The sequence below is a fragment of the Rhinatrema bivittatum genome, chromosome 6, assembly GCF_901001135.1.
Source record: "Rhinatrema bivittatum chromosome 6, aRhiBiv1.1, whole genome shotgun sequence".
Classification (NCBI taxonomy): domain Eukaryota; kingdom Metazoa; phylum Chordata; class Amphibia; order Gymnophiona; family Rhinatrematidae; genus Rhinatrema; species Rhinatrema bivittatum.
The window spans coordinates 240012802-240033865 of NC_042620.1; the positions used below are offsets into that span (position 1 = coordinate 240012802).

At 43.2% G+C, this 21064-nt stretch overlaps 1 protein-coding gene across 2 annotated transcripts in view; it reads left to right on the plus strand.

Moving 5' to 3' along the window:
• The first annotated feature begins 6833 nt into the window (after nucleotides 1-6833).
• Nucleotides 6834-21064, plus strand: part of GPC4 (glypican 4) — a 209622-nt gene continuing 195391 nt past the window's right edge. Inside the window, exons 1-2 of one of the 2 annotated variants that reach the window (XM_029606670.1) lie at nucleotides 6834-7034; nucleotides 7186-7333. In XM_029606670.1, the coding sequence (XP_029462530.1) occupies nucleotides 7186-7333 (148 nt within the window). In that variant the 5' untranslated portion in view covers nucleotides 6834-7034. Of the gene's footprint in view, nucleotides 7334-21064 lie in introns of both variants that reach the window. The other variant, XM_029606669.1, reaches the window with a different exon arrangement.

Here is a 21064-nt window from a genome sequence, read left to right on the forward strand (position 1 = left end):
TCACACTTGTAGCACACAGACAGACCCTCATCAAATACAGAATATAGAGACCATAAAGTATAAATAGAAACATGCAGACAAAAACTGAACTGGAAACCGCAACAAGCCAGACTCTATATGCAGTGCAACCATGGGAAAACAAAACATCATCATACCACATGAAACATCAAACTATAAAATCAAGAAATATGAATTTTATGAATGTAAGTTGTTAACCACCATGAACTGTAGATCATGTGGGTCTAAATATTTAAATAAATATAAAATATTCATAATGGTAAAACCATACTCATAAAAAGAATATAAGCTTTTTTAAACTAATATATATTTCAAAACAACTGATGAATAGAACACCCAATCATTAAAAACTCATAATTTATTTTTTTTTTAATTTCCCAAACACCAATAAAATATTTTAAACCAGCAGACACATCAAATAAAACCCAATAATTACAAATAAGGATACAATTTGCCCTGCTCTCTATACCTGGAACTTTAGATTCCAGTCACCCTGAAATTGTTGTGGATTAGTCATTTTAACACAAACTCCTTTATATTCTCACTCACACATTTACTCACTACCACACACACTCACTGGCTCACATGCTGTCTCACACACATGCTCATATCACTTGCTCTCTCATGCAGTCGCTCACGCCCATGCTCGCCGGGCTCACTCACACTCTCTCCACTCTCTCTTTCTGGCTCACTCACTTTCTCTTATGCTCTCGCTCATAGGCTCAAATGATCTCTCATGCTCTTGCTCACACACATGCTCTTCGGCTCGCTTACCCTCTCATACTCACATACTTGTTCATTAGTTGACATGATAACTCTCACACTCTCAGTCATACACATGTTCACTGACTCACTTGCACTCTCTTTCATGCTTGCTTTAAATCCCCTTCCACCTGTAAATAAGGTAATATATTTTTGCTTATATTGGTGGTCAGGAATCAGAAGGAATCCAGGCTGGGCTGCTTGTTGACCCTCTGGGAGGTCCTTTGGTGAGAGAAAAGGCTCCAGCTCAGACCAAGATGCTTTTTCTTCTTTTTTTTTTTTTAATTACTATTGTTTGCTGGCTGGAGCATGAGAGGAGCCAGCAGCAGAGAGCAATGGGAGGTTTGAGCTGCAGTGAGAGGCAGTGACTGGAGGTCTGCTGGCTGCCTCACCCTGCAGGATATGAGCAGAGGCAGCAGGAGAACTTCCCAGCGCCGGGGCAATGGTGGGTGGAGAAAGGGCCTAAGAGCGCAGGACCAGAGACCCATAGCCATGGTAGTAAAGGGAGGGCCTGAAAGCCGTGGGCACTATAGTATGGGAGTGGAGGCCCAAGGCCTCTCTGCCCCTTCCTAAGCCACTACTGGCCTGGCCTCCGGTGGCAGCCCGCAGCCTCTTCTCCTTCAGCTGCCAACGGCCCCTCTGGGCTCCTTCTCTCTGCACACAAAAGCACGGGACATAACACAGCAGAGGACATGCTGGTGCCTGGCATCATGTGACCAACTTCATCGGCCCACCGGGGGAAGACCTATCCCCCAATAGGCCAATCCGCCCTGAGCGGGACTCCTGGCTCTGGGGTTTAATGGATGTCGCAAGCCCCCCCTGCCCCTCCGTGGCCCATGTGCCGCCGGCTGCCCCGCTTGGCAAGTTTGCAGAGCGCAGCCCCGCACTGACAAATCAAGTGGGAGAAGAGAAGAAGCGCAGAACCGCAGGCTGCCGGAGCACCCTGGCAACTTTCTTCTGGAAAGCAAAGGTCGCCCCTGTCACTGAACCGGCGTGCCAAGGGACCCAATCAGCTCCCTCCCCACCCCTCCACCCCCCCGGGATGGTGAGAGTAGGGCAGAGATTTTTAACAGCCAAATTTCCCCCCCCCCCCCTTACCACCCCGATCTATTTCAGGGAGGCTCAGAGGTCTGCGTACTTGCATTGCTTTCTCCTGACACTTTAGTATTTTTTTTTATTTGCTTTGTTTGATGCAACCGGGACAGTTTATTTTTATTTCCTTCACCCTCGCCATGATCGAGATGAACTTCCCTTGCCTCGTTTGCACTTTCGCTGTGAGTGCATGGGGATAACTTGCTGGCGCGGCAGTTACTACTTTTTAAGGCGGATTTTAACATAGAAAATGAAGGCAGAAAAGGCCACAATTGCCCATCTCGTCTGCCCAGCAAGCTCACATCCTATCTGATTCACCGACTGTCGGGGTCTGGCCCTTGAGGGGTGTCATGGTTAATTGGTTAAGGGTAATATGTGTCACATCTGTAAGTCACCCCCCCTTGATTATTTGTAGAACTAGACTTCCTCTTGTGCTATTTGATTTACACTGGCATGACACCCCTGTGTTTCCCCGTTTTCCCAGACTTCCCTCCCCCCCTTTTTTCCCCAGACTATATAGTGCATGTCTTAATTTTCTGCTGTCAGATTTTTTTTACTGTCTGAAGGATCCTGCCTCTAATGTGCCTCTTTCCTCATTTCACTTCCCTCGCCTCTAGAGATCCGCAGTGTTTATCCCATGCTCTTTTGAATTCCTTCACTGTCCCGGTCCTCACCACCTCCTCCGGGAGGGCCTTTCAGGCATCTACCACCCTTTCCGTGAAGAAATATTTCCTGACATTCAATCTGAAACGTCCTCCTTGGAGCTTCATTCCGTGACCTCTAGTTCTCTTTATTTCTTTCCAACAGAAGAGTTTTGTTATTAAAGTTGCGTCATTTATGCCTTTTAAGTATCTGAAGGTCTATCATGTCTTCCCTGCTCCTCCTTTCCTCCAGGGTGGACATATTTAGGACCTTCAACCTCTCCTCGTAAGACTTTTAGTGGAGACCTCCCACCATTCTGGTCACCTTTCTCTGGACCACCTCCATCTTATCTTTGTCTCCTTTGAGATACAGTCTCCAGAACTGTACACAGTACTCCAGGTGAGGCCTCACCAGGGACCTGTACAAGGTACTTGCCAGGTTCTTATGGCCTGGATTGGCCACTGTTGGAAACAGGATGCTGGGCTTGATGGACCCTTGGTCTGACCCAGTATGGCATTTTCTTAGGTTCTTATGAATTATCGCCTCTTTTTTCATACTGGATACTCCTTTTTCTATGCAGCCCAGCATTTTTCTGTCCTTGGCTATCGCTTTGTCACACTGATTTTTCATCTTCAGATTGCTAGACACTAGGTCCCTCTCTTGCTCCGTGCACATCAGCCCTTCTCCCCCCAGCTTTATAGCACTTTTGGTTACTGCTCCCCAGATGTATGTCTCTGCACTTTTTTGGCATTAAACCTCAGCTGCCACGTTTCAGACCACTCCTCAAGTTTCCTTATATCTTTCATTCTGTCCACACCTTCCGGAGTGTCCACTCTGTTGCAGATCTTAATGTCATCTGCAAATAGGCAGACTTTACCCTCTATTCCCTCAGCAATGTCTCTCACAAAGATATTAAACAGGTCGGGTCCCAACACCAAATCCTGCAGCACACCATTCTGAGTAGCTTCCATTGACCATCCCACGCTGTCTTTTACCTGACAACCAGTTTGTAATGCACACCGCCATCTTCTCACTCAGTCCTAAACTTCTCATTTTGTTCACGAGTCTTCTGTGCGGCACCGTATCAAAAGCTTTACTAAAGTCCAAGTAGATCATGTCTAGCACATTTCCCTGATCCAGTTCCTTAGTCACCCAATCAAAGTCGACCAGATTCATCCGACATGAACTTCCCTTGATGAATCCATGCTGTCTCGGATCAAGCAATCCTCCGGATTGTAGATAGTTTGCTATCCTTTCTTTCAACAGCATCTCCGTTAGTTTGCCTACCACTGAGGTGAGGCTAACCGGCCTGTAATTTCCAGCCTCCTCCCTACTCCCACTCTTGCGTAGCGGTACCATCATTGCATTTCTCCAATCTCTAGGCACCACCCCTGTATCTAGTGATCTATTGAACAGGACGCATAGAGGACCTGCCAGCACATCCCTGAGTTCTTTCAGTATCCTGGGGTGAATCTCGTCTGGCCCAGTGGCTTTGTCTACTTTCTTTTACCTAGCTCTTCCCATACATCATCTTCTGTGAAAGGCATATCTTTTATTTCACCCCCTTCTACAGTCTTTTTAACCAACAGAGATCCTTGTCCTGGGTCTTCTGTGGTGAACACTAAGCTGAAGCATTTGTTTAATATTTCTGCCATCTCTTTGTCCTCACCCCCTCCAAAGCCAAGAAATATGTGCAGAAGTCGATGCGCGCCACGTGGATTTTAAAAAGCGCACAAGTACGCACGTATCTCCTGGTATGCGTATAAAAAATATTTTGCAAAAAATGGGTGGGGCATGGTCTGGGTGGGACATAAGCATTCCTAGATTTGTCTATGAAATCTGTGCATATTTACACGCATGGGCGTGCGCTGGGGTCCCGCTACTGCCTGACTTTACTTCTGCTATGGATGGCGTGGAAGTCCTGAAACAAAAAAACAAAACAAAAACCTAAAGATGTTAGTGGGGTTTTAAGGGTTGGGGCTAACAGGGTAAAAGGTAGGCTAGTTAATGAGGGGAATTAGGAAGTCCTATCCTTTACCTAGGTGAACTGGGAATGAACTGGGAAAACTGGTAATTGCATCAGCGTGTGCATGTACCAAAATACCCCCACTTACCCAGTAGAGGCGGCAGTTGAGCGTATGTGCGCGTGTCCATATAAAACGTTCTGTGAACGACGGAGTAGCACGTCAGTTCCGGTAACTAATAAATTCAATTGAAGTAAAGAATATGAACTAGTGTGATATTTGAAGTTCGTTGTTGTAAGCAGCGGTTGTGTATGAAGATATGGAGTATCGGATCGGATTTAAATGAGCCATATTGTTGAAGAGAGCCACATTGTGATATGATTAGGATATAATTTGAAGACAGGATACAGCGATAAAATTATAATTTGTCCCTGAGGAAGCCCTTAGGATAAAGGGTGAAACAAAGAGATCTTTGTTGGACTTTGCACTTTAGACGAATACGATATTAATGAGAACTATATCGATGAAGGAAATGAGCATTTATTGATATCTGTGAAGAATATATATGAGTAAGAGACCGCAGTCAACAGTAATTACATGCAACGAATTTAATGGAAATTTTGTAATAGATATTTTGTATGTAACAAATGTTGTGCAACATTGTAAGCATTTTAAATAGTATGTACGGGTGTGTGTGTGCTAGTAAGATTTTAATGGTTTAGATAGGTGTCTGTGGTAAGAGTTTTTGAATAAATTAAGAGTACTGTAAGTATATGGTTTCTGAGTGTGGGTTGCTGACATATAAAATGGGGCACACATGCATGTGTGTACAGCCTACTTTATAACCTGCGCACATATACGCATGTATGTTATAAAATAGTTGTGTCCATTAGCACGAGCCGGTATGCGTGCCCGTTTAAAAGTTACCGTCCCCACCAATAAACCTTGATGCAACTCCATCATGCTCTCTGCTTCAACAGCAGGGGGAAAAGGGGAATTGGATTCAGATAGCAACTAAGGAGGGCCCCGACTTTTACAGTTTGGGAAACTGATAAGCACGGGGGTAACTTGTGGTGCGGCTTTTATTACCCTTAACAGAAGGCAAGGGATTTACTACCCTTAACCAATAAGCCTTGATGCTTTTGATGTAACTGCAACTGCTCTCTGCTTCGATTGGGGGGGGGGGGGGGGGAAGAGGAATTGGATTCAGAGACAACCAACACAAGCCCTGACTTTTACTGTCTGGGGTACTGATGTGCAGACATAAGGGGAAAAAATACAGAACTGCTTCTACAGCCAAGTCTATAAGCAAAGCAAGTCAAGCAGCACTGTCTGAATTTTCAAGAAGCCTCATCACCCAGTAAAAATGTTACTAACAGTAAACTTTTATGGGTAAATCATAAGGCTTGGGAAAACTGCACGGAGCAGCAGTTGTTACCCTTAAGAGAAAACTGGGGGTAACCTGGAGCGGCAGATACTACCATAAGAAGCTTGCTGGGCAGACTGGATGGACTATTTGGTCCTTTTCTGCCGTTATTACTTTGTTACTATATAGATATGAAAAAAATGTAAATGTGCAATATTCAAAACTGCAAACATTTCTTGGGATGAGTGAATTACAGATCAATTTTTCATAACTTCTCGACGGAGAGATTTTTTTTTCTTTGTTATGGGTGACCAGATTTTGTTTAACCTTAGGGTTAATAGCAAATGCAATTATAGGCGTTCAAAAATAATTATTACAGGAAATCTTAATCTCTTTTGTTTGGAGATGGCCATGCAAATGAAGAGCGTTAATCCTGTGGGAAAAAATGAGCACGTTTTTGCACTTGAGGTGTTCAAAAGAATGTGCCTGCTCCCCCCGGCTGTTTACTAAATGTATTCTATTGTCAGGCGTTATTTGTAAAGAATTCTTTCTTAAAGTGAATTCTAGCAACTGATGACAAATTGTGCTGAGGAATTTGCAGATGGCAGCTGAGCAGTGCTGAGGCTATCCAAGCCATGAGCCCTTTTTAAATAATGGGGCTGGGGATCCTACATGCTAGTTATTAAAAACATGAATACTTCTTATGTGGAGAAATAACATAGTAGCACTTGGATTTCTAATCAGCGCTCCTTGCTCCCATAATAATCCAAATTGCTGTTGTATATATTGCCTGGCTATGGGACAAGGCAGGCTTCTGCGGATGAATCATCTGTATTTCTTTGGTTTGAGTTGTTTATGCCAGGCACACTGGGTGCCTGGCTTCGGCTGAACCAGTTTCAGTGACCCCGGAAGGAGTCCAGGTTTCTTTTTTCAATTCGGGGTCTAGACTCAAGACACTGAAAAGTGTCAGAACATCCAAAAGGGGTGGGGCCGCCTGTGGCGGCCCCCGCCCCCCACTGGCTTAAATAGAGCAGGAGCAGTTTGGCAACTTTCTTCTGGAAAGCAAAGGTTGCCCGTAACGCCGAGCTGGCGCGCTGAAGGACCCGATCGGCTCCCTCCCCCCTCGGACAGCGAGAGCAGGGCAGAGACTTTTAACAGCCAAATCCCGCCCCCCCACCTCATCTATTTCAGTGAGGGCCAGACTTTTGCCTGCTTTGATCGCTTTCTCCTGACACCGTGGTACCTTTTTTTTTTTTTTTTGGCTTTTCTTGAAGCAAGCGGGACAGTTTATTATTATTTTTTTTCCTCCCCCCCCCCCTCTTCGCTCTCACCATGATCCAGATGAATTTCCCTTGCCTCGTTTGCACTTTCGCTGCTTTCAGCCTCTCTGTCCTGGCGGAGCTGAAGTCCAAGAGCTGCTCGGAAGTGAGGAAATCCTACATCTCCAAGGGCTTCAACCAGAAGGATGCGCCCTACCACGAAATCAATGGTGAGTGCGGGGCGGGAGGAGGCGGAGTGGGGCGAGAGCGGCGCGCGCGCGCCGGCCCCGGGGCAGTGGAGGCGGCGCGCGGGGAGTGCCCTGCCCGCCGCCGCCGCCGCCGCTGCTCTCCGGGGCTGCGAGGGGAAGACTCGTGGCGTGCGGCTTTTCAAGCTCTTCATTTAGGGGGAGGGGAGGGGGCTTAAAACCAGGGACTCGATTTAGAGTGAAACTGCTCCCCGTTTCCCTTTCGCATTCTCCACTTTCTTGCCCGCTATCGCTTTGTTTCAACTCTAGATCTTCCAGTCTCTTGGGCTAAGTGAAACTTGAGTGCAGATGCACACTGCTGCAAGACTTGAAAGTTAAGAAACTATAACAAATGCAACTGCGAAATATTCAAAAATTGCACCTATTCCTTGTGGTGGTTGAACTACAGATCCATATTTTTTGGCAATAACTTCTCGACGGAGAGAGTTTTTTTTTTGTTTTTTTTTTGTTATGGGTGACCAGATTTTGTTTAACCTTAGGGTTAATTGCAAATGCAATTATAGGCCTTCGGAAAGAATGATTACAGGAAATCTTAATCTCTTTTGTTTGGAGATGGCCATGCAAATGAAGAGGGTTAATCCTGTGGAAAAAAAATGAGCACGTTTTTGCACTTGAGGTGTTCAAAAGAATGTGCCTGCTCCCCCCGGCTGTTTACTAAATGTATTCTATTGTCAGGCGTTATTTGTAAAGAATTCTTTCTTAAAGTGAATTCTAGCAACTGATGACAAATTGTGCTGAGGAATTTGCAGATGGCAGCTGAGCAGTGCTGAGGCTATCCAAACCATGAGCCCTTTTTAAATAATGGGGCTGGGGATCCTACATGCTAGTTATTAACAACATTAATACTTCTTATGTGGAGAAATAACATAGTAACCCTTGGATTTCTACTCCCATAATAATCCCAATTGCTGTTATATATATTGCTTTAATATGGGAGCAGCCTTTGGAAAAGGACAACGCACTTTGGACCTGGGTAGAGAGGGAGGGAAGTAAACTTTTGATCTGATCTCCACTAGTGTGTGAGAGCTTTTTTTTTTTAAGGCTTTATTGACCTGATGGACAGTGGCTTGCCTCTTCTATCTATTTTGGAGGGGGCAGGGGTGAGTTTAGTGATTTAGGCCCTCGGATATTATTGCAGGGAGAAATCTGGGAGAAAACTCCCCCCTTTCAGATGCCTGCCAATGACTTTAAAATGTTTGGAATCCTAGTGGTAATAGACTGAGATTCATGTAGTCAAAAAAGCTAAGTAGGGGTTAAACAATGCAATAAATGCTATCACGTGATTAGTCTGAGAAAATAATGCCGAATTACCAGGTGACTGAAAGGTGGCCCACTCTTTCTTTTCACACGGTTTATCTTTGGACTTTCAAAGCTGATTAGGTGTCTGGGGTCCTGGAGCCATTTTTTGTTTTTGCAGTGGGAAATATGCACTGCCAGGATTGGCAAAGTCTGCATCACTTTCTCCCGCTCCCTCCCATACCTGCAACTGGGGGGTGGGGGTGAATGGAATGGGAGGCATTCCCACATAACTGTATCTGCAACAAATAATACGTTTCCTCCTAGAGGACAGAGTTTGGGCACATGCTGCTCAGTCAGGGGCTTGAATTGTAATAGAAAATGTTCTCTGAGGGTATGCTGCCTGAGGGAAAACACATTTACCAACTCCAGTACTAAGCCCTGCAGAGTCTGTGTGGTGGAAAGGGGCCCATGGTTAACATTTTTTGTCTTTTGGATCTCTTTCTGCTGCATTCATGAAAATGGTGAACTTCAAAGCCTTGTCTGCATCCATATGCATAAAACAAATAAGGGCTTCCTGGGAAGCTATCATATGGCTTCTAAAACCATTCTAAGAACACTCTCTGGTTTATTTATATAAAAATGGCTCCAAGAACCATCTGACTTTTGCAAATATCTGAAAGCCAGCAGCAGTGTTCTTATATTGGTCTTCCAGAATAATTACTTGTTACATGCAGACAGCTAGATCTGGTTTGAAGAATAGAAAGTTATTGTGTGCTTAATATTTTAACTAGAACCCAGTGCTTGGCTTTTTCCCTTCCTTTGAGACCAGTATAAACTTAGCATATCTGCATCCAGATAGATAAATATATGCCCCGGGGCCGGTGTGTTATTAGAAGTCAGTGGTAGGAAACGGTAGCTAATGTGCTCACACCCAAAACATTTTATTCGTTTTGTTTCATCCTCCTTCCCCCCCCTCCCAGGGCTTCTGCTTTTATTTCCCCTTTTCAATGACCTACTGGACTGTATTCTCCCATGGAACAAAGGAAGTGCCATTTTAGCTGGAATCCTTTGGAGACCACCAGGGACTTTAGCTCATGCCGTGCAATTTCGCCCCACTTTCCACAATAAAAAAAAAAAATGCATGACTGAATGACTCAAAAATGCAGAGTGTTAAAGGCATTCATCTGAGTCTAGGACACTGTCACAACACAGACAGACCCAAGCAAATACCTTTTTTTTTTTTTTTTTTTTTAGACAGCTAATAAAAAAAAACCAGGGGCAAATATGGCCTCCAAATATGCATATATTATCCTCTTCAGTGGCGCAAAGTAAAATGAATTTAGCTGGCTGTACTTATCTCCATTGTTAGCTGGGTCATTTGTAACTGGCTTTCACATGCCTGAGAGAAATAACTATAGCCCTTTTCACTTCTGGGGCTAGGAGGGCCTTTAAATGGTGCCGTTTATGGAGAGAGGTCCTGTTACAAGTATCCAGTGCTTTTCAGTTTGAATACTCTCAGCAGTTAAGTATGTGTTAAAGGACGGCTCCCCCCCCCCCCCCCCATTTCACCTCATTTTTGTTCTAATGTGACTTTCTGAAAAAATAGTTCTGAAGGGTCCATAATTAAGATGGCCTGATATGCTTAGCAGGGGGCCTGGAGTAAGTCCTGCTGGTAAGGCCCTCTTGGATGTCCTGAACTGGCGATTGGTGTGACCTCATTTTAAAAGCCTAAATCAGGACTGTTTCCAGCTTACTTATCAACTAATTAGGTTTTATTCCTTGCTCATTTTTTTTTTTTTTGCAATTATTACTGTGTAGAATTAATGCAGATACACCCAGGCTAAACCTGTGGACTTGTGCATTTTCCTGTTACTTGTGAGCCTTCATAAAGGGTAAAGACTCCTCAGAAGAGAGGTCAAAGAGTTTGGTTTTAGAGTTCATTTAAGTGCCTGGTGTGTTTGGAGTGATTTTTTTAAAAAGGAGTCATTCAGATGAGGCAGGTGAGTCTGACTCATCCAGGTCCTTTCTCCTGAGCACAAGGGGTGGAAAGTGAATTGAGCTGTCTTTTTTTTTTTTTTTTTTTTCCTGAAAAGCTGGTGGGTGGGAATGGCTCCTTCGGTAGAGCTGTGCTGCTGTAAGAGGCTGTATACAAAGTGGTGGAAGAAGAATTCACTTTGGACTCGCCAGGCTAGATCAGGACATATATGTACTGTTTTAATTCTTGTTAAGCTGTGGCCAATTTAAATTTATACTTTTTAATATTTTATAGCCTGCTGATCCACCAAGCTCAGTGGACAACAGGCATATAATAAAATCCCAATGTGCATACATAACACAAATCAATACAGCAAAGAAAATGAAGCAGTTACCATGAAGTACCATGGTTTTCCTACTGGACTTGAGAAGCTGGCTTCCTACGAGCATGCAATAAAATACACACATTTTTACGTATATATTCCTGTTAATGTGATATGAAGCTATTTTGCAGTCTTTCTGGTCCCACCAATCAAAGGTCACGCTGATGGGGTTCCTGGCGCTCCTTCAGAACTGTTACTTCCTGTGATGTACACACAGTAAAGGGAACGTGTGTCCCTAGTTTGTAAGATGTAACAGTAACGACCTGTTTTCTGCACAGTCCGTATGCGAGAAATACGGACTGTAAAATGCTACTTTCCAAAGTAGATAACCGTAGGAAGAGACTGGCCCATGTAATCTGCCTCTCCACGCTGCTAAAGACGTATCCCAGTTGTAGAATATCGCGCCTTATTCAACTCTGCTTTTGCTGTCCTCTTCACTGGCTCGCCCTCTCGGTGGGTAGAGGTATACCTTGGCTCAGTTGTATATTTTTTTTTTAACTGTTGCTGGCTAGTACCGTCCTATGTTTTCATTGGGGGAAAACCTGCTGTCTGGCTGCAAAAGCATTCAGATGACACTGGACTCGTATATATTTTCAAAATCTCTTCTCTTGTGTGTCTGTGGTAAAACTGTTCTAACTTAGTACTCATCCATCAGTGTATCCAGAAGCAGCCTAGAAAAATGCCAACATTTCTGCCTCTAATGTGTATCCATAAACTTAGGCCTCTACCTATGTTTCTATATTGTATGCAGAACTGAAGTTTCACCTTGAGGAGTGGGGGGTGGGGGGGGGGGAGATTTGTTTCACATCAGCTTGGGGATTTTTTCCTTTTTTTTTATGCAAAGCAGAACTTTGTTTTACTGCCAAAAAAATCTGGGTATGAATGTGTGTTTATTTCTCGCATTCAGGTAAAACCTATGTTATCCTGACTCCGCCCCCTCCAAACTTGACACGTGTACTCTTTCACTTGAAGATCCATAAACTATCATTTAAGGATCTGAAGCTCTGGTGCTTACCCAGTTTGGACCAAAGACAGAATCTAATCGAAATATCCATAGTAAGGCAGTTGAACTGCTAACACAGTTCTTAATTATTCTTGGTATGGTAATCAGTTGTTTGTATAACCTTAAGTATTCTAAGGTGTCACGTAATTTAAACTTGTGTTAATTGATCAACCTGGTATTTAGTTCAGTCTAATAGCTGTTTATGGTGACAGCATTTCTGTAGACTCAAGCTAATCCTTGTAAGCGTGGCAGTACCTTTCGTGCAGACATCCTTCAGCTAGTATGCTTTTTGCTTTCCTCTCTGTTAAATACCCTCATTTTGAACAAGGAAAAAGCTAAAATACAAACTTGTAATAAGGAAACCTGACTCTTACACTTTGTCTCTTTAAAATTGGCTGACGTTTCAAGGTTGGCTTGCAGTAGCTTTCCTTAGAAACCAGGTCACCCTTTACGATAACAGATTATTGATGTTGACTTGTGAATTGATGTGATTATAAAAATCCTTTTCTCAGTGTGTGTTCCTTGAACAGGATAGATAATAATATCTGTTTAATTTTCCACTCTGAACTGTTTTCTGAAACTACCCTTTTGTCTATGAATCTCACAGCTATGTGCAAATACCTACTCCCAGCCCCACTGCATGCGTTATAGCTGCTCAGTACCCCCTGCCTAGCCATGTAGGGGTACTGTGCTCTAGACTAACAGTCTGGTTGTACTGGGGGGGGGGGGAGCTGTGAGTATGTGTTGGCTCACAGATCCTGTAGCATCTACACCCCTCTTCTTGAAATAGGGGGTGGAGGTTCTGCAGGAACTGTGTGTGCCAGTCTACACTTGCTGTACCCAGGCCTATAGTTCAGTTTTGGTAGTGCGAAGAAGGTGGATGGTGTAGCGGGACCAGAGGTGGATTGTGGGAAAAAATTGGCCTGGGAGATTTTTTTCATACTGGCCCATGGGTACCCAATTCTACACACCATATAATTTACACATACATCTTAAAATTAAGTATAAAGACACTTCCCAGTCCCACGCTCCATACCTGCAAACCGCACAACTCTACAATTAGGCTGGGTCTGAGGCCAGGCATGGAACAAAATTGTAAGGAGGCACCGGGGGAAAAAATGGGCCCCGTCTGGCCAGCTCCCTCAACACTCGGACATCCATGTTCCCAGAGGAGTAGCAGATTGTCAGTGATGATATTTCTAGGAATCTGGCAACCCTACCACCTGTCTCCCATGTTTCCCCAGCATCTGTGCACTGGGTGAAGAAGGAGATAGGTGAATGGTGGGGGATATATGTGTAGTGCACTAGATTATCTTTACAGCCTTGTTCCCTCTCCCCCAACCCTTCCCCCACACAATTAAAAAAATTATGGATTAACAGAGCTTACATGAAAAAGGACATCAAAGTACAGTCTTCTGAGGAAAAAGTCACGTGTGTGTGTGTGTGTATGTATATATGTATATATATATATATATATATATATATATATATGTGTGTTGTTTTTTTTTTTTTGTAATAGGTACCAGCCAAAAAATGCTTCAAAAAAGACATGGAATTCATATGGTATTATTCCTACTGTAATACATTTTGGGTGTGGGCTTCACACTTAGACAGCCATAAGTAAATTGGATTACAATATAGTAAACCTCCTATACCAAAACAGCACTAATTGTCAGCCTTCCTATGAAAAAGGCAAGATAGCAAATATTACACCAGGTCCTAAAACATCAATACACCTGCTATTAGGAAATGGAACAAGCCAAGCTGCTATAGATCCCAACACACCAGCAGAATACTTCGCCGCAGTCATTTGCAGAATGTAGACAGATCTTCACCAAATACAGAATAAAAAAACAAAAAACTATGAAGCATAAATAGAAAGCTGCAGACAAAAACTGAAAAGGAAACTGCAACTAGACACTGTATGTAGTGCAACAATGGAAAAACTGGAATATTACCATTCCTCGAAATATAAAACAATCATAATAGTAAAACATACTAAAAAAAATAATAAATATTTTTAAAACAGATGACAAACAGAACACCTAAATATTTTTTTAAAATTTCCCAAACAGCAGACGCATCATAACATCCAATAAGAATGAATAAATCCCCCGCTTTATATGCTTGGCAACTTAATTTCCAGCCATCCTGAGATTGTTGTGGATTGGTGGGGGGGATGGGTTGCACAAACTCACCTCCCTTACTTAAACTCATAACCACATTCCCATGCTCTGATACTCACATGCTCCCTACCGGTCTCTAACTCTCACACATGCGCTCATGCTCGTACGAGCTCATTGACATACTCCTACTCTCACCCACTCTTTTCTTCTTCTGCCTCCTCTGAATATATTAAATTATTTTTACTTACATTAGTGGTCAGGGGAAATCCAGACAGATAACTGCTGATGGTGCCGGTGTGGGAAAAGGAGGGCCCCCCCCCCCCCCCCGATGCAGAGTGGGGTGGAAAAGGATTATAACTTTTTCACTGTCTCAACATAAGGTGGGGGCTGTTTAGCAGCGTTGCTGCTCCTCCCCAAGCCCCACCTGCAATTCTATCAGGGCCGTGGCGTGCTGCTGCTCCTTGGGGCGCGCTCTTCGGTTAGTGGTGTCTATGGCCGAGGCCATATTGGCCATAGGCATGCTACGGCTCTGTGCTCTGCCAGGAGAGCTGCTGCAAGGCCTGGCATCGATCGCAGCAACTCCACAAGCATGGGGGCTGCTGTGATCCACGCCAGTCATGTGACTGACCTGACCGGGGCATGCCCGAAGCTCTGATGGTCCAATCTGCCCCTGAGCGGGACCCACAGTGGGCTACTGGTTGCGTTCAGGACGCTATGTTGCCAGGGTTCGTCCAGTGGCACATCTTGAGCCCTTGCCATAAACATGGGCCCTGGTCACTAACAGCTGGTCAAATCCCACTGCTCTTCTGGAGTCCGTGCAAAGGGTGGTGCTGGAGGGGGCCAAAAGGAAAAAACAAAACCTTGGTCCCCCTCGCTCCTCCTGTTATATTAAGTTCACGAAAAGAGCAAGTCCTTCTGTCCAAACAAAACCTTCATTTAACTTATAAATCAAAATCCAAGCCAGGATGGCGAGTATCAGAAATAGCATAAGGAAAATGAAGGTCAGAAGATGCCATAGCCTGTGTATCCATGCCTCGCCTTGTAGTTTTTTTGCACCACTTATACCATCCCTCCAAATCAAGTAATCCTTCACCTTGGCTTTCACCAGCTGAGTTGGTGAGAGCAAAGGCAAAAAAATCCAGTTCCTCCAGATACGGGGGGGGGATCCGGGATCCCTTCCATGCCAACCCTGAGTGTATCAGAGTCCACTCTCTAGGTAAATTCTACTTCAAGGCAGAGAAACCTCTGTCTACATGGGGGATGGTAAAGACCCAAATCACATCACATGCTTGTGGCATTTTATAGTACTCTTCCTTATCACAAAAAGGTGGTGATGACTACAAAGGGAGGATCCCCAAAATTTGCCCCCCCTTACTGTGCTAGAAAAATAGTGACAGGTAAAGTCAGGCCATTAAGGGTTAAACTGATGACAACAATCCCCTGCTGCCTTCCTGTTTTATGATTCACTTGTGTTTTCTAGCAAGGTCCTTTTTTTTTTTTTTTGCTTATTGTCAGGCTGATACAGTACAGTGCACTCCGGAGCACACTGTTAACCTGCCCATGGACACACGGTTTCCCTTACCCCTTATTCAGTAAGGGGAGGAAAACCCGAGTCCAACCCATGGCACCTAATAGCGCCCTCAACATGCAAATGCATGTTGATGGCCCTATTAGGTATGCCCGCGCTATACAGTAAGTAAAATGTGCAGCCAAGCTGCACATTTTACTTTAAGAAATTAGCGCCTACCCAAAGGTAGGTGCCAGCTTCTGCTGGCACTGGGAAAGTGCACAGAAAAGCAGTAAAAACTGCTTTTCTGTGCACCCTCCGACTTAATATTATGGTGATATTAAGTTGGAGGTACCGAAGAGTAAAAAAAAAAAAAAAATTTAAAAATGGGCCGGCGGCTGTCGGGTCAAACTGGATGCTCAATTTTGCTGGCGTCTGGTTTCCGAGCCTGCGGCTCAGTGGGCTCAAACGGACGCCGGCAAAATTGAGCGTCTGCTGTCAAACCCGCTGACAGCCGCCGCTCTGGGCTAAAAGGTGGCGCTATGGATACGCTAGTGTCCCTAGCGCCTCCTTTTGCCTGTTTCTACCGCACCACCTAATTTAAATACTGAATTGCGCGCACTGGTGAGTGGCCGGTGCGCGTGTCAGGAGAGCGGGCGTTCGTCCGCTCTCCGGACTTTACTGAATCGACCTGTTTGGTCCTGAGGAAAGGATTATTAACTCCAAAAACTAGTCAAATGTATTTAGTGCAGTAGAAAGTTATCACAGTTTATCCTGTTTTATGCTGTTACTCCTTGAGCGATGACATGCATACTGAGTTCTCAGAATCTTGAGAGTTAAGTCTATGTTAAATGTTAGTTTCTTGTAGGCTGTGGCTGTTTATATTTTAGTACAGGGAAGACTGATTTGTGAGTTTGGGCTTTCAACCAAACAATAGCCAGAGACCGTGGCCTTGGGAGATCTTAAACTAATTATGGTCAGGCCTGACCAGTAACTTAGAAGGGAGATAGATAGTCCTCTCCCAGGGAAGACCAGGCTCCTGGGGCTGCAGAAAGCAATGACAAGTTAGTTGCCTTGACCACATCCTCTGGCAACAGATTCCATAGCTTGATTGTGCACAGAGTGGAAAAAATACTTCCTAAGACTTGTTTTGAATCTACTGACTACTAGTTTTATGGAGTATCCCCTAGTTGTAGAGTTGTTTTGAAAGGGTAAATAACTGTTCTGTATTTACATGTTCATCACACATAATTTTATAAATCTCAATTATGTTCTCTTGTCTTTTCCAAGCTGAACGGATTAAGGCTCTTATCTTTTCTCCATTAGGTTTAAAGTTATCCGTGTAACCTTAACCAGAGTAACTTTAACTGAGCATGTTCATTGGAAGATTTGTCCTGCTGAATATCTGTCACAGGTTATCCAGATAATGTTAGCTGGATAACTGGTCCACTTGCCAGTAACTGAAGGCAAACCTATGAGCATCCTATTGGAAATGACCTTACCCTTATAAGATCAAGGTTACTTTCAATAGGGTAGGTCCCAGGCCCATTATTAATCCCTTATTGGTTCCTAGGAGTTGTCATGCCAATCAACAGACTGATTTAATCAATGCAGAAGCCCTTAACACTAAAAGTTGAAGAGCTATATTAAGACTCTTTGCAAACATGGTAATGCTGTAGCATGTTGGCTAAACTTTTTTTATGCCTAACATCTGTGCTGTTGTGTGATAGATGGTATCCTTGTGCAAATGCAGAGTATCTTCCTGACTAAAACTGCAATTTGAAGAGCTGGCCAAAGTGCATAGTGAAGCACAATGTTTTTCAGGGATTTTTGTCTTCCCACGCCATTTACAGGATAATGGAAGATTAAAAGGTCATTCTGGTTTTTGACAAGTTTGATATTCAAAGAAATATGTCCAAGTAAGTGTAGTTGGTCCCCTGTTTTGGTGCTTTTCATAGACTAGGGGTGCTATGGGTCTAGGTTCAAGGTCCGGATGGGGAGGACTTTCCTTCTGGGGCCCCTGGAGCTGTCTTACCACGATCTGTGACCACTTCACACTCTAGATTTGTTTAATGATTTCCAGAGGTGCCAAATAGTGAAAAGTAAAAGCAAGGACTCCAAAACCAGTACAACAGGGAGAAACCAGGAATCACAAAAGGCACCAACCATCCCAGTAAGTGAAAACCCTGGAGACTGTAATTGTTGTTCAAATAAGCTAGTCTTCACCTTAACTTAGAGGCTCCAGGTCATGATGACAAAACTAAGAGTCTGCATATATCCAATGATAGATTAAAAAAAAAAAATTCTCTGTCCATCCTTACTCTGTTCACTTTCCTTCTGGCTCTTGCACCCTCATCCTGATTGAAAATATCCTCACCAGTGAGAGTGGGATATAACCAGTGTGTAGCTCTGTTCAGGCATAAACTGGTCTGGAAAAATCCCCAAGCAAAATATCCAAAAAAGGGTTCCAACAAGTCAAGTATCAAAAACATGAATCTCTTGAGTTAGTGGCACAGAATTCTACATCCTTCTCTTCACTCACTTACATGGTTGATCTTCCAGCCCTTTGGGATAACCTTCCTTCTGGCATGGATCAGTCAAAATCCACAAGTTTTCTAACAAAAGAAATCTCTTCCTAAAATCTTCCTTGCCGAGGGCTTGAATTGCCTTCAGTGAGATGCAGGGGGAATCTCCAGCTCTCCAACCACCTTGCTTTAAGATCTTAGGGAAATATCTTGTACTCAAATGCTTTGAGGTTCTGATGGATTCTCTAGCATCCTTCCTTTTCCTTAGCTCCTGACCCACTGTTGCTGTGTGATCCTGGGGGGATCTCTTGCTGTGACTCCGCTGTCATACTGAAGCACTAGGCAGGCTTCATAAGACTTTATACCCCAACAAGCCTACCCCCAAAAGATGGGGTTATAACCATGGGAACAATTAAATATTAAAACCCATCCTACTGCCCCTAGATCACATAGGGATAATGTTAGTGATTGGTGCAGCCCCATCACATAAGTTAGCTGGATTAAGCTTGTCCAGCTAATTTTACAAGGGATATCAGCCTTTATCCAGCTAAGTTAAAGGGATAAGTAACTCCTCCCCAAAACACCCATTTCTCACCCACCCCTTAACTGAATAAGACCTTAACCAGATAAGTGGTGGTAGCTGTTAAACCTGGTCAGATATTCAGCCACCACTATGTAGATAAAGTAAGAACTTATCTGGCTAGGTGGCGATGAATATCTGCTTTACACTTGGGAGGATAAATCCATTAGAAGTCAGGCTAATCTAATTATTACATGTGAATTTCAGAAATGTAGATCAGCCTTGATTTTCAACAGTGATTTGCAAGTCTAGGTCTGCAGTTTTGTAGTAATATTTAAACATGACTGAATAAGCATTTAAGTTCAACAAGTATAGTACAAGTCATGAACCAATTAAAATGATCACAGAAACAGGATAGAGTTCACTGGTTGCTACTTTTCAGTGCCCGAATGCAATAACATACCTCAAACAACTCTTCCCCACCCCTTATACTGTTGACCCACTTAATGCCATACTCTTTCTATATGTAAGCAGTGTCAACCATTCAAAATTAAGCACCTGGTGTGATAACGATTGTAAATAAGCATCCCAAATTAGTAAAAAAAAAAAAAAAAAAAATTATATACATTTCTTGGTTAGATCAATATATATATATGAGATACTACTGTTCCCAAAAAAAGGGCATTCCACATGCAGATTGCTTTATCTGATATTTGTGAAAAAATGTAAATTGAATGCCAAGAACCCTAGGGCATCAGTTTTGGGATTGCCCTAAGATCAGTTCTTTTCGGAAGTCTGTAGTTTGTATTCCAGTGACTTTGAAGATATAGCAGTTACCATTGGATGCAGATCTGTTATTTAACATGTGGTGGGGTGCCTTAGGTAAGAAGAAGTTCTTGTGACTTTAGATCCAAAAGACCCTGCTATTGGATAAAATATCTATACTGTTTTGAGACATAATGGAAAAATCAATTTCATCTTGTGTTAAAGTTGGGGAATCATTTCCCACCCAGTCCTGCAGTATATATATATATTTTTCTTCCCTTAAATCTGCATTACAAATAGATTTTATTCTCTTAAAACTAAGAGCATATTGAAATTCAGTGAGGTCCAGTTCAATCTAACTTCCAATTGGTATTTGTCCACAATAGATATAAGGCTTCAGATCTAAAAGATTACAGTAAAAATAGTGTCTGGTCGGCTCCTCTATATCAAATGTCTAACTCTGCTTCCTCCATCCCAGTCTTGCACCTTTAAGGATTGAATATAACTTTTGGTTTGTAAGTAAGCAAAATGCTTATTATCCAACTCTAATTCATCAGCCAGAGTGGGAAAAGATTTTACAGTTCCTTCAGTTAAGAACTGTGCAATGATACTTATCTCCTTAGCCACCCATGCTGCAAAAGTCACTTTAATCGCTCCAGGCAAAAATGCTTCATTATCAATCAGTCCTTGGATTGGTTCGCTTCAGTGGATTTTGCAAGTGATGTTGTAGAATATTGTTGGGAAAGGCTTTTTTGCAGATACCAAAATCTGTGATGGGGTAGATGACAGGAAAATGAGGTAGGATCTAGCGAAGCTCAAGGAATAGTCTAGTCTGACAACTGAGATTTAATGCTAAAAAATGCAGAGTCGTGCATTTGGGCTGCAAAACCCCAAGGAAGCAGTACAGTATGGGGTGAAATCTGTGTGTGAAAAGGTGGGATTTTGGGGGTGATTGTATCACGTGATCTTAAGGTGGATAATGTGGTGGTAAAAGCCAGAAACATGCTTGGCTGCATAGGGAGAAGAATGGTCAGTAGAAAAAAGTTGATATTGCCCTTGGTGAGACATAATTTCGGTATACTGTTATGGAGATCACATCTTCAAAAAGGTATAAATCGGGTGGAACTTGTCCAGAGGGTGGCTACTAAAATGGTTAGTCTTCATTCTAAAGCATATGGGGACACTTAAACATGTATACTCTAGAGCAGTGGGTCTCATCCTTTTTTTCTGTTGGGACACACCTGATAGTTCCCACATGTGTGACACTGAGCACAAGTCACAAGGCTAACCCCAGCTCTACCCCCGATCCTCAGTAATGGGTATAAAGCAGAACTAGAACATTTACCATACAAAAGATATTCTGGTGTTATCTCAATAACAGCAACACAAACTCCCTCTACTACCAGGCATAATAGCCATAAAAAGACAGCAGTTCATTACCAATGCATGTCATATTGAGAAAACACAACAAATAAGGTGAGGTATCTTTTTACAAACCTACATGCTAATTAAATACCTCACCTCTGTCATACACACAAGATCGACCTTCAAGTACAGAAAGACCACAAACTGGAATGGAAACCCAAAAAAGCCACTCCATTTCTCCTGTTATATACTGCATGCAAACAGAAATATTGTAGATTCTGGGACTGT